Source organism: Salvia hispanica, chromosome 6 (genome assembly GCF_023119035.1).
Source record: "Salvia hispanica cultivar TCC Black 2014 chromosome 6, UniMelb_Shisp_WGS_1.0, whole genome shotgun sequence".
NCBI lineage: Eukaryota > Viridiplantae > Streptophyta > Magnoliopsida > Lamiales > Lamiaceae > Salvia > Salvia hispanica.
The window spans coordinates 19,797,716-19,812,574 of record NC_062970.1 but is presented as its reverse complement, the minus strand read 5'-3'; the positions used below and the strand labels follow the sequence as shown (position 1 = coordinate 19,812,574).

At 37.8% G+C, this 14,859-nt stretch overlaps 1 protein-coding gene across 3 annotated transcripts; it reads right to left on the bottom strand.

Annotated features, from left to right (window-relative positions):
• Positions 1-7,901: 7,901 nt before the first annotated feature.
• On the bottom strand, positions 7,902-13,852 carry LOC125193473 (elongator complex protein 1). 3 transcript variants are annotated; one of them, XM_048091263.1, is made up of 5 exons: positions 13,590-13,852; positions 13,057-13,387; positions 9,165-12,237; positions 8,507-8,599; positions 7,902-8,405 (listed from the first exon to the last, which is right to left on the bottom strand). In XM_048091263.1, the coding sequence occupies exons 1-5, from the start codon at positions 13,752-13,754 to the stop codon at positions 8,096-8,098; spliced, it is 3,972 nt and encodes a 1,323-aa protein (XP_047947220.1). In that variant the 5' UTR covers positions 13,755-13,852; the 3' UTR covers positions 7,902-8,095. The 3 variants fall into 3 exon arrangements, with proteins under 3 accessions (XP_047947220.1, XP_047947221.1, XP_047947222.1); XM_048091264.1 differs by having other exon boundaries at positions 9,165-12,234; XM_048091265.1 differs by lacking the exon at positions 13,590-13,852 and having other exon boundaries at positions 9,165-12,234; positions 13,061-13,189.
• Between the last annotated feature and the right edge of the window lie 1,007 nt (positions 13,853-14,859).

Below are 14,859 nucleotides of genomic sequence, written 5' to 3'. Positions count from 1 at the left end.
GCCTCGAGCTGGCGAGACGACTGGTTGATGGTGTGACGCCCACTTGCCGGCCCGCGAGTGGGCGTCGGAATTATGACGTAATAATTTATTTTTTTTATTAAATTCGAATTTATTTAAAACGGTCAAATGACCGTTGTATCAAACGGTCGATTTTTTTAATTTTTCTTTTCTTTTCTTTTATTATTCTATAAATATACTCCATACTCAATTCACCATTTTACACACAAACACTACTCTCATTCCTTTTCCATTCACTACACTCATCTATTCCTTTCTCTCAAATTGTTAAAAAAATGTCCGGCGATGGAAACTCCAACGGCGGCGCTCCGGCGGGTTCGACTTGAACTCGTTCGACGATTGGGCGAGCATGTACAACTTTTTGGGTACTCCCGGTTCGTCGCCGGGCACCCAAGCCTCGACCACTCCGGCGGCGTACCAAACACCACATTTTGATGTGGATGCATACTATCGTCCCTCTCCTCCCCCCCCAGAGGTACGGGCAATCGTCGGTATTATCCCAAATTCCGGAGAATTTTTGGCGCCTGAACGCACTTTGCCCGACTGGCCAATAGGTGGAGGCTCCGGCTCGGCAGGATCGGCGTCAATGCCGAGGAGGAAGAGGGCGACCACGAGGTTGTGGGGACGGCAGCCGTCATCCATACAGCCAAAAAGAGACGTTGGCTCTGTACGACGCTTGGATCAGCGTCTCGTACGATCCTGTCGTCGGGAATCAACAAACCAACAAGTGTTTTTGGAAAAAAGTCACCGAAGTTTACAACGCACGAAGGCCGAAGAACACCTTTGCCCGCAACGTGAAGATGCTCCGCAGTCATTAGGACCGATGCAACAAAGATGTCAAAAAATGTTGCGCGATATTCAAGGCAGAAGAGGCGAATTATCAAATCGGAGCCAGTGGGGCCGACATTCTGAGAGCGGCGTTGCGGGTCTTCAAAGACGACGTCGGTAAAGATTTCAAGTTTGTCGATGTTTGGTCGCAAGTCCACCACCTTGAAAGGTGGGCTGGCGGTGTCGAGTCGGGCTCGAAACGCACGAAGCACACGGCGCGTGGCCACTACTCATCTAGTGATGGCGGTGAAGGCAACACCTCACGTGAGGCACGCCAACCGATGATGCAGGGGGGTCTTCTTCCGGTGCACGACGTCGGCCGCAAGGGACCAAGGCGGCGAAGACGGCGAGAGCGAGGGGGAGAGGGAGAGGGAGGGGGAGGGGCCGCGGCGAATCAAGCCAGGCGGGCGAGGGCTCGGGCTCCGGCACGGGCACGGGCACGGGCTACAACAGCCTAATGTCCATATACCTGGTCGCCACGATGGCTGACACTTCAAAAATGAATCCTTGCCAATTTGAAGCCCATATGGACGGAATTGAGCATCTGAGAGCTCAACTTGGTATTCGGGATCGATCTAACTTGGGTGCACCGGCGACTTCGGGGGATGATTCGCCGGCGGAGTAGTTTTTATAGTTTAATTTAGAGTATTTTAATTATGTATTTTTTTATTTTTTAGGATTTTAAATAATGTATTTTTAAAAATTTTCTTAGGTTATTAAATTGTAATTTTTATTTTATTTAATGAAGTGTGTTTTTATTAAATGAATTTGTTGAAATTAAAAATAAAAAAAATGAAATTGAATGAATAGTTAAGAGATGGTTAAGAGACGGAGGGATGCAGGTGCTATCTCTTAGTTAAGAGATGGGCTGAAAAGTACAGTAGGGCCCATGAATAGTTAAGAGATGAGACGGTTAAGAGACGAATAAGAGACAGGGATGTGGATGGCCTTACTCGAGCTTAATTTCTTTAATGGTGTGAATAATCTCATGTGAGTACCCCGAAAGGTTTTATTTTGTTGTTAAATGTTGCTTTATTGATCTTCCCTTGTAAAGATTTTATCGGTCTGACTATTGCTAATAATAGAATTTTTGGAGGAGTATTCTATTTTGGTTTGACCTCGATTATTCGAGTCATTTCTATTTTATTTTATTTTAATTAAATTCAAATGATTATCGAAAAAAAAATCTAAATTTTTACGTTATACTCTCTCAAGTACTTTACTATATTTGTATATTTCTATTCAATCTATTTTTTCTTTTAAGTTGACACAATTGTCTAAATTTTGTGTCCAGATGAAATGGTTCAAATGTGAGGAATGAAGTACATAAATTATCAGTTTATGGGAATAGATATGAATAGTGACACGATTATACGAACAAGAAAAGAGAGAGGAAGAGAATAATAAAGATGAAAGAAGAGCATAAAGAAACGAGATAGATTGAGTTATAGTGTCCAGTGACACAAACAAATTAAATTTGGAAGTCCTTTTGTGACTTTCTATTTATTTTTGGATTAATAATGATTTAAATTATGAATTGTAGTTAAATTCTAGCTTATTTTATGAATTTTGAAATTGAAATATTAAATCATGAAGTTTTATATTTTTTCAATTGTCTAATATATGCATAAAATGTCGTTTTTTAATATTAGTATTATTTTCTTTTATTTCTTTATTTTCTCATTTATCTTCTTATTTTATTGGAATATTGCCGTTTTTAATATCACAAAGAGATGTCGATTTATACGTGGATGAGACAATTGAGAAAAAAAATTAAAATTTTGAGATTTAATATTCTAATTTCAAATTCATGGAATAGACCAAAATTTGGCAAAAGTTTGTAATTTTAAATAGTAGCTACTACCGCTTTATTTTTGATAAACTATTACCCCTTTATTTTTTTATAATTTCATCAATTATAGTAATTAATAAATTTCATCAATTATAGTAATTAATAATGATCATAAGAAGATGTCACGAGTGCATAATCTAATAGTCTAAATCGACCATGATTAAAAAAAAAATCAAACAAATTCTGTTAAACTTTAACTAGCTACCACCCCAATCTTTTATAATTTAATTAATTATAGTAATTAATAATGATCCTAGAAAGAGGTCACGAGTGCATAATCTAATAGACCATATCGATCATGATAAAAATCAAACAAATTAGAGCATCCACAGCATCCGCAATAAGGTAACTAAAAGATGCTATTTACTCCACGTAACTTGCTAAACCCTTAGAGCATCCACAGCATCCGCAATGCTGCGGATGTCCCGCCGCCCTTATCGATGGACTTCTCAAAAACACATCCTACCACGTCATAAGGACTTTCCACTGCATTGCCACATTATAAAGACTTTCCACTGCACAATTGCGGACATCCCCAAGGACTTCCCGCAATAAAAAAAATTCACAAATATACAAACGTTACGGAATTAAAATTTTGACACGAATACGGACGGGAAAAATGCAACAACTTCATTAAAAAAAACATACATAATTATATATAAAAAAAATTATATAGTTATAAAACAAAAAAAATACAACCCCAAGCTTCAACAAATGCGACCCCCGGCTCACACCTCGTCCTCTGTGTCGTCCCCGTCGCCGTTTGGGGATGCATCCCCGCCATTTAGGGATGCACCCCCCCCCCCTCCCATTCCGCTCGAGTTTCCCTCATCTCCAGCGGAAAACATCGGCGTTTGTGACTCGCTCGTGGTGGGAGAGTTCCTATCGTTCTCTATTTTTATCTTCAACAATAATAAAATTTAGAGAGAGAGAGAGAGAGAAACTTGTTAACACAAGTGGTGCGAGTGAAATGAGGTTCAACGAGCCGTATATATAGATTTTTAAAAAAATCAAAAAATGGGAAATCCGCGCGTCGCCGCAATGACGGACGTCGCGGCAGATGTCAGCACGGACGTCCCACAAACCGCGCCCCTCCCGTGTCTGCAAGCCATGGGCATGTCCGTCCCTCTCCGCTCTAATGCTGGACGTCCCGCGCGCCCTTACCCGAAGCCTCTCCAACATCCACCGAGAAGGACAACATTGCAGATGCTCTAAGATGCTACTTACTTTTTCTCCCTCTATTTATTTTACTTAATAATTTCTCTTAAAATTTTATATTATTTAAAAATATAGATATTTTGAATAGAATAAAATTAATATTAATTTTATAATAAAATATGAGTGAAATGAATCAGTGAAGTGTGAATGGTAGCATATACTCCCTCCGTCCCGAATAAGAGTTACTAATTTCCATTTTGGTTCGTCCCCAATTAAGAGTAGCACTTTATTTTTACCATAAATGGTAAGTAGGTCTCACATTCCACTAATTCATTTCACTCACATTTTATTATAAGACCAATATAAAAAAATGGGTCTCATATTCCACTAACTTTTTCAACCAACTTTTCTTTATATTTCTTAAAACTCGTGTCCGGTCAAAGTACCACTCCTAATGGGAGACGGAGGGAATAGTACACTATGATATGGAATATTATTATTAGGATTATGATACTCCGTTTGTACTTGCATTCTCCGTACACACGTCAAGGAAATGTTGAGAGTAGACGTGGCCACGGTTCGTAAAACCGGCGGTTCCGGTTCATGACATGCTTGAACCGTAACCGGCCCGGCTATGACGGTTCCGGTTCCGGTTTAACCGGCGGTCACGGCGGTTCCGATTCCGGTTAATAACCGCCGGTTTTTCGCCGGTTCCGATTTGTTTTGTTTTGTTTTTTTTAAATCTTATAGTTATTACTTCTAAATTCTATAGTACAATCCAAAGAGAAATTGATAACGATAAAAAATTGCAATTTTATTGATTTGAAACTTTGAATGTAAATTTCTACGATACAATTACAAGTTACAAAATACAACAATACAACTATACAACTATACACTTGAATTTAAAATATAGATACAAAATTACAATTTACAAAAAATATATTAAAAGTAAAGTTGAAACAATTAGAAAAAAAAAGAAAAAAAAGGAAAAGGACTTGAGCTCAACTTAAATTTAAATTTTAAAATTCAAATTTTGAAAACGGTCGGAACCGCCGGTTTTTGGTCAGAAACCGGCGGTTTCCGACACCTTTTCAGGCCTACGCTGCAACCCTACGCCTGCAGCCCTACCCCCGAACCGTCGGAAACCGGCGGTTTTGTGTCAGAAACCGCCGGTTTTCTGACACGAACCGCCGGTTTCTGACCGAAACCGGCGGTTAACCGTCCTTTTCCGACCCTACTGAACCTACCGGCGATGACCATTGATTTTCGGTTAACCGGTGAACCGGCGGTTACGGTTTTGAATTTTTTTGAACCGTAACCGAACCGTATGTCGAACCGGAACCGGATTTTGAACCGGAACCGTCGTCTGGTTCCGGTTCCGATTCCGAACCGCCGATTCAAAACCGACGGTTAACCGGTGGGCCGATTTGGTTTGGCCATGTCTAGTTGAGAGTGCAGGGGTTGGAATATGGACGTGTCAACACCATAACATTCCATCAACCATTGATATGATTAAGCTAGGCCCCACCTATGCCATATGTATCAATTCCAATGATACTCCGTTCTGGCAACTAGTGATTATTTCTCATTTTTGTCACATCCAAAACATTTTGCATTTGGAGTTGAATTAAATTAAAGTTGAGGTCCAACTTTTACTACTCCCTCCGTCCCAAGGTATTAGACCAACTTTCCTTTTTAGGTTGTCCCAATATATTAGACTCGTTTCCTTTTTTAGCAAAAAGCATCTATCTTATTTTATTCTACACCTACTTTTTTCTCTCTTCTCTCCCCTACTTTTTCCCTCTCTCATACTTTACTCTCTCCACTTTAACTATTTAAATATTAATTACTTAAATCATGTGCCCAAAAAAAGTGAGTCTAATACTGCGGGACAGAGGGAGTATCATTTATCCATTTTTAGTGGAGGTTTATCAATCACAAAGTAGATCATCAGTACTATATCCCTTGTAAATTGGCGGCTAATGCAGGAATTCTTCATCTTCGTTAGTCTGGCCGCGGGCTTGAAATTTACCATGGGTGTTTATTGTAGCAATATACTCTGCTTTTCTATTTTATTTTTAAACAATTTGATTGTAAATTTCAGTATTGCGTGAATTATGCATGTGCAATCATTTTTATACATGTTGTAAATATGAATAGTAAAACGATATTTTACAATGGAATCTTGCTATTTAATGCCCAATTTAATATTTTTGTAACTGGACTTCTCAATATTTCATATTGAATATTGCTATTAAAGTTCCAATTTAATATTTTTATAATTGGACTTCTCAATAGTTTGTTATATGAAAAATTTAGCACTAAATGATGTTTTAACTTTATACATGTTGTAAATGTGATTAGTAAAATGATATATTTCCTCTCTTTTATGTTGTATTTACTGATATTTTCTGTTTTTTGCTTATTAGTTCATTTGTGGAAAATAAAGAGCCAAGCATATAAAGGTCATTTTTAGGTCATCGTAAGCTTATTTTTACGTCATTAGAATAAGGATGACATAAAAGGATGTAACATGACCTCAACCCCGAAGTTTATAATATGACCTAAAACTGCTTTATAATAACCCTCCGTGTTTTTCTTTAATTATTGACCATTAGATTGTCAAATCTCATGGTCAGAATTTGGTTTGGATTTTGTATTGGGATTAATTTTTGCATTGATCATTTTCCTCCTCTCATTTATATAATCCATTGTTTTATTATAAGACTTGTGCATTACTTTTTAAGTATTTTGTTTAATTTAATTCAATAAAATTTAATTTACTCTTTCCGTCCTTGAAAAATGTTCCATACAATTTCGACATGTCCACGTTTTAAAATTTCATTTGTTTTTTTTCCCATTCATAGTTATTCATCTCACATTTCTCATTTTCATATCTAATTCACAAAGTCAAAAAATTTATTGAAATTTGTGCTGAATCAAATAGAACTTCAAATGGGGCACGGAAGGAATAGTATATGCTCCCTCCATCCCACTATAATATACTTTTTCCTTTTTAGTTCGTCACACAAGAATATGCACTTTTTAATTTTAAATTTTTTTCTCTCTCTAATGAAGTGGTACTCATTCGGCAATAACAATATTTAATTACTTTTTCTCTCTACTATTCTCTTATTTTATTAATTTTGCATTAAAACTCATGTCAAATCGAAAGTGCATATTCTTAGAAGACAGATGGTATATACTCCATGCATCGCACGGGTGGTCAGCCAGTTAAAGTAAAGTTGAGGTCCAACTCTTACCATTTATCCATTTTCAGTGGAGGTTTATCAATCACTAAGTAGATTAGTACTATATCCCTTGTAAATTGGTGGCTAATGCAGGAATCCTATCTTCGAGGCCGCGGGCTTGAAATTTATCACACCATATAAAGGATTGAGCATGCTTGCCATTAAATGGGCATTTATATTAGTAACGGCCAGGGTTATTGGCAAATGAAAGAACAAAGCTATTCCAAACTCAAATTGCACAAATGGAAGAAACATTTATCAACATCCCATGCATCAAAATTTAAAATTTCAATCAAATCTACTTGTCTTTCCTTAGAGCATCTCCAACGGCGGACGTCGTGGTAGGACGTCGCGGAAGTCCTACCCGACATCCGCCATTGTGGAGCAAAAGGTCGGACACGCCCGTCCCATAAGTCCGTCAGATGTCCTCAGATATCCTCGCAACGTCCTACCTGACATCCGCCATTGTGGAGGGGGTCGGACGTCCGAGTTAAATTTTTTTTTTATGTTAAAACTCTATAAATATGGCTCTATATATACGGCTCGTTAAATTCCGTAAATTTGAAACGTATTAATTGAATAATTGTGATTTTATTTTATTGCGGGAAGTCCTAATGGAAGTCCTACATTGTGCAGTGTGATGGGAAGTCCTAGTGGGAAGTCTTGGTGACGTGACAAGAGGTTTTTGTGGGAGGTCCTAGTGGAAGTCCTAGTGGGAAGAGCGCCACCGGAGATGCTCTTATTATCGAAGATTAAATAAAGGGAGCATTTGATTTCATATTCATGGAAGCTGACAAGAACAACTATTTGATGATTTAGAAAGAAATGTAATGCGTATTTAGGTTTGTTTAAATAACCAAAAACTGGAACTAATAAACAACGAAAAACCATGAACTACAAATCTGCAAGGCTGGGTTGCTCTTGATAGGACTAACATCGATATCTTCCTTCCCCGTGTCGAGATGCAACCAAATATCTCGTTCCATCACCCCAGTACCTTCGATTTCCAGGAGAATGCATCTGAATTCTGTACTTCTTTCTGTACAGTCTGAATATAAATCTCCAGATTAAAGGCCTGCTCATCAATGCTGTCAATTGGCATCAAATCATCTGCCAACTTCACTGCTGCAGATTGAGACACTTGAAACTTCTCAGCAGTGTGTTGCAGTTTCCTTGCAGTGTCTTCCTCACCGAGCATCACAAGGCAAATCAACAAAGACTTAAGCTCGTGTTTTGCTCCTTCAGCCAGAGACATCCCCTTCAAATGCTCAACTAAAGCCGTCTCCTCATCAGGGCTGCACAGAAAAGACGGAGTATGAACATCAGAAACAGAAGGTCTAAAAGAAAGTTGCATGTACATAACCACGATCAGCAGCTATAGGAATTAACATTGCACCTTCCAGCTCTAATCTTCCCCCTGTTCCGTTGGCGACCTCTTCCCTTAGTGGACGTGCTGGTAGAGGTGGGAGCAGTTGAAACTCTTCTCGACCTGCACATAAAATGGAGCAACACAAGACGGGTCATTCTGATGCTGCATAGGTGGTTTTAGCCACAGGAAAGGAGGAGTTTGTTGATCTAGTTTACTGGATTTTAATATTTCTGATTTGATATGCACAGAACAATCTAACCAAGATGAGGTTTCTGCCACTCATACAATGAATATGGCACCATAAAAAGAGTAACTAATTTTAAATACTCGAATTCTTAAGAAAAAGAGTAGAAAATCATGTTAGGCTGCATATGAAAGGAATGATTTGGAATTTGGATCTATGTATCTGAATCCCAAGTCTAGGTTGTTTGAAAGGGCTCTGTTATGATACATTTGAAACCCTTAAATCTAGCACATATTAACATGTTTTCAGAATTTCCTAACAAAAAACACCAGGTTTATAGAAGCATTACATGAAATAGAAAACATTTTAGTACAGGTAGCATGATGTTTACTAAATTAACAGAAAAATACATTATTTGCTGTTATTGACCTCGGAAACATTCTTAAATGGGAGATTATAGATCTTGGAATAAAACAATGCACAATATAAATAAACACTTACCCGGTGGTGTATGCACTCATTCCACTAAAATTACTGCTAGCTTGTGACGCAGTTTCATCATCAAGATAGCCTGCCAATCCCTCCTCTGATTTAATTGTTGCAGCAAGTAATAATCTTCTCTGACGAACTGCTAGGTAACGGGTCAAGTACTTTCCAACTTTCTCCACCCCTTCATTATATTCTCCCATCATCACGCTTGCACATTCGAGAGAAGCATCCTTCACTACTAAAACTAGATCATCTCTTCTGTGCAAGAAAGCAATCCTTAACGCCTCGTCCCAACTCCTTGCATCCACCAAGAGGCTAACACCATTATAAACATCACAGCAGTACTCCAAGAGTATTTTTGCCGCATCCCTGGGTTTACCAAGTGCTTGAAGTTCCTCACTTAGCTCACGTGCCAGTTGCAGAAGATCATCCTTTCCATGCTTCATAAGGCCAGCCACAGTCAGAACCCCAGTCCAATTACCACCAGCACGATATGCCTTCAGTGCCTTCTCTAAACAAGAGCAACACAAATATGTGGTAGCAGCATCCTCAAAGCATTTTGTAGCATTAAGATGATCACCCCATGCTTCAAGCACCTGTTGTTTCTTGTCAGGAGAAGTAATCAACTGAAGTCCCATCGGATAAAGCTCTGGGACTTTATTCATTAGATTCAAGGAATCTTCATAATAAGAGTCCCCAGCAGAAACAATGTGCCTTAAAGCACTTTCATACCTTTGTAATTTAAGGTCAATGTTGTATTGCATCAAAAGTTGAGGCATAAGTTCCAATTCTTGTAGAAGTGGCAAAAATTCTTTTGGGTCCTTTTGTGAATTTAACGCAACAATAGCAGCAAGATTTAAATCATAAAGGCCTAAAGCAGCTTCAAAAACTGCCTCTGACTCAGAAAGCCATAGCAAATGCTTCAAGGATTCCTCTGATGAAGGATAAGGTCTTTTTGTATCATTAGCTACAGAAAGCTCTAGTTCTCTGATAACTTTTATTCTCCTCAAAGCCTCCTCCAGAGCTGGGGGGCTACTTCTAGCCAAGGTGGTCAGAATGCAAAGCTCTCTTGCTGGAGTTTCCTCAATTTGATCCTCAAGAGCATTCCTCACGGCCAATAAAACAGAGGATACTCTATTATCACCATCTGCACTCTTCGATTCACCATATCTTACAACTTTATCCTTCTTGATGCATGGTAAGGATGTATAGTTTTTATAAAGTGTCTCCATAACATCTTCACCTTTAATGGCACAAACAAACTCAGTTACATAGTTCAGGTTGCCAACCTGTACAACAAAGTCTGCAGCTAACCCAGTAAAGGCTTGCCAACCACAATGGTCAACAATGATGTTAAAATCAATCCTGTGCCTTCTTACCATTTCCAAGGCATCTTTAAACCGCCTATTAGCCAACACATTGATGATCGAAACAAGAACTAATTTCCTGGGATACACACATTCAAGATTTCCTCGAGGAGTTTGTAAGATCACAGCAGACCCATCACCATGAAGAACACCAACAATTTCTGCTCCTTTTTCCCATATGTTAATAAAAATGCTTTCATTTTCTCCTTTTCTATTCTTTGCTACAACAGGTTGGAAATTCTCATAATTCTTTTCCAGTACCCCACGCACAATATCACCAACATCAACAATAAACATAAAATCTTGTTTAGTGGCGATTACCACATGTGTTATCATCCCATCACCTGAACTTGAGTAAGTTGAAAAGCTACTGCAATTGTTACACAATATTCTTCCTTCAAGATGCAGTTTTCCATTGTCATCAAGACCTAAAAGCAATGGTTTCTCTCGCGTATGCTCTTCAACTGGGGCAATATCCATCCATGGGCAGGACGATAGGAAATCCATTTCATCACATCTCTGAAGACTGACCCCTCTGTTCACACCTAATTTTGACGTGCACTCAAATATTTTTCCACCTTCAAACTGAACAAATGCAGAGCAGCTAGTAAGTGGATTACACACTATGCCAACAACAACCCCTTCAAGATGCATATGATTCAGAGCTTCTGCTTGCCATCCTGAGCATGTCACGGAACCAGAAACACGATCTTCAGAGCAACTTATCTCAATTCCATGCAAGTAATGCCTTGTACGAACATCCCCATCTAGGAAGTTTCTGTTACTAAAATTACTGTGACTGGAATCTAAAGTAGAGACACCAAGAAGTGTGTGGGAATCCAACCAAGCAAGATGCAACAAAGGCCCAAAGTTTATACCAGAGTGTGAAGCCTCAACTCTAAATGTCTGGCCTTCCAGCTCATCCCATTCATCAAGCAAAGGAAGCTCTACAATGCACAAGCTTCCGTCTGATAGAGATGCAGCCAGACGATTATGGGAAGTTCTTGAATAAGAAGTAATGTCCCTAACGGCACAGGGAAATTCGAATTCAAGAAAGTACATAGGAGGTGGCATCAAGGACAAAGACAATGGAGTCACCAGAACTTTTGAACCATCAATGACAAATGCTATTGAGTTTCCCATCACAGCTGTAACCCAGACAAACTTGCAGGTTATGATTCTGCCATCAAGAGTCCAACAGATCAACTTTAGTGGGTTGGTCAAGTCCCACATAAACTTTATTGCATCTTCCTTGGAATATCTGATCTCTTGCTTCGTATACCAGCGGTTATTGCTAAAGTGCCATATCTTCAGGGTATCAACTGTTTCACCTCTGACAACAGCAGCGATAAGATCTGAATTACAATTGAACTTAAGAAATTCTACAGTTACATCTATTCCCTCATTGATACTGAATGAGCTCCTCTCTAGACCATTTTTCTCATATAGAACTATAGACGGACATTTCTTCTCTTCCTTCTTATCATACACGGTTGCAATTTTAGCCCCAATCTGGTTCCAGTCAATAACAGACCCCATGAATGGCTTTGGGTCTGAGACAGAGTGGAGTTCCCCAGAATCACGCTCCCATACTTTAAGCTTCTTGTGGAAGGGCAAGGAATCATGGACCTTGCTCAGTGAAGCAAAAAACTTCCCGTCACCTCTCCAAGAAATTGAGGCCTCAGAGAAACAATCAACTGACAAAGCTGATCCATCTGCTAAACAGTTAAATGAGTAAGGTTACTATACGAATAAACATATTCTTAGTTCAGCATTCTTAGCATTGAAGTTATCCTCCTTCCAAAGTCCATTCAATTTTCGGAGAAATATCTTCAGCATGTAACAAGTTTCACTTTCACATAATGCCAAAATTCATCTAAAGAACAATTTTGAACAATACTAAGATAGAAAAGACGGAACAACATCAACCCCTTGGGGGTGGCAAATGGTTCAGAAACCCATTCCAAATTTTCTGGTGTGATTTCCCTCTCCTGTATGGTTAGTGAGTTAGAGCAGGGGTAACCCAAAGGAGAAGAGGTCGAAACATCATTAACAGAGTAAAAGATCATTATATTTGCAATCTGTTAAGGTGCAATTAAGAAAGTTTAAGACGCTAACTAAGATAACATGATCAAAAACAACTTTTCCAAATTTTAACACAATCTAAACCAACTGAATCACCATCTTTATCTTGATAAAAGAAACACCTGCCAATTTCAACCAATAGAATAGAAGAGATATCCATGAATTATTTCAAGAACTACCTTGTTTCTATTAAATATTTTAGTATAACAAAAATCATGTGAAGCTTGCAAATTTATTTTGTATGCATGAGTTCTCCAAACCTCCTCAGAGAAATTCCGACCATAATTTGGTACATGCACTTATGTACCTTAGATATGAGAATTTGTCAAATAGAACCAAACAGTCTTCCATTCAAGAGCAATATACAGGAAACTTCAAACTGATGTCCTAAAGTAAAACGCATGGAAATGCATACATAATCAATTGAGATGAAATATGGAAAAGGTCCTTACTTACGTCAACACCTTCGGGTGAATCATCAAGAGGCATCTCGTACAATAGATCCCAATCAAGATTCATGACTAGGATCTGCCCAAAACCAGTCATTATAGCAAGTAAATCTCCATCCGGACTGGGAGAAATACACGCAACTCCACCTTCTACCTGGCCTACAATTTCGGTTACATCATCGTCAACCGAATACAGCAAGAGATGCCCTCTTAATGTTCCAACTACCAAAGCTTCCTTTTCCATGAGATAATCCAAACATGTGATAACGTCTCCTGTTTCCAAATTCAACCGAGTTGCAGCAGGCGCTGAGCTCTTATTCCATGCTCCCTCAGTCTGCACAGTTTCAAAGTTGAAATAATAAATAAATCAGATCGAATTAGATGAAGATGCAACAGGAAGGATAAAAACCTAGCTGTAAACTGCATCATGTGTGAGCTTGAAGCAATCAATTACTACTAAATTAAAGCAGGCGATTAAAAGAGCGGAAACGAAATTGAAGAAGAATTGAATGTAGAGAAGAAGGAAGTGTTGTTACCTGAGGTGAAGGAAGTTGAGTAGTGTAGATGAAGTTGGCGGTGGAGGCGAAGAAGAGGCGGCTGCGCTCGATGTCGAAGGTGGCCAACCGCAGGGATTCATCTCCCTGCTCCTTTCGCAGCTGCACCTCCGACCAAACCTCCCAAGAAAACTTGAGGTTTTTCATGTTGACGACGGATGCGGCGGCGGAATGGAGGAGCTACAGTACCTGAAAAGGGTGAGGGTTTTTGTAATTATATTCAAATTAGGGTTTTCGAAACTCTCAAATGAAATCAGTAGTTAGTCCATTAAATTCAAAAAATAGAGTATTTGTTTTTGTTATGAGCAATACTGATTTCTTTGGATAAACTATACGCACAAAATGTTTTATTAAGTTATACTCCATATTGGTTTTGTAATGAGTATACGCACAAAATGTTTTATTAAGTTATACTCCATATAGGTTTTGTAATGAGTATGAAAGTGAGGTTCATTAATAATAAAAAAATAATAATAATTGGACAACATTTTACAAATTGACCAAAATAGCAAAACTAGATAATATTTCACGGACAAAAAGAGTACAATTTATAAAATACTTTATATAAATTAAATTAAATTAAATTAAATTTAAATTTATAAAATATTTTACCCATATGTTTTACCAATAATAAAACTTAAATTTGTGAATATTTTATAAATTCTAATTTTATTTAATTTTTATTGTAAGTAAAAAAATACTCATATTTTATAAATTTTAAAATTTATTTTTATTTTACGTACAAAAATATTTTATAAATTTTAATACTCCATTTTTTATTATATGTATTAAAATATTTTTATGAGTATTAATTTGTTTTAATATAGATAAAAAAAAATATTTTATAAATTTTAATATTGAATTAGTTAAGTTAATCGGTTAATTAGAATTTTAATTGAGTCACTAATTTAATCAAATTACGTTTGACCGTTAAATTTAATGAAAGATGTTAACTTTGGACCAAAACATATTGTTTGGGACAAAAAAGTAGTAACAAACTTAATGTAAAAGACCAAAAAATTTTTTAGAGCAAATGTTAGTCTTTTAAACTTTGGCAGGGGTTAAAAGTTAAGGAAAGAACGAAGAAGGCACTATTCTTCATCATTCTCCCATGTTTGGCAGTTCATTCCGTTATCGGCAGACCCAGTAGAAGATTGTCGGTTTCAAGCGAAGTAAGATAATTTTCGGAGTTTGAGACAAAACACTAACAAGGGAATATGGTGGTATAAGGTTTTCTCCATTTGTGAGAAAT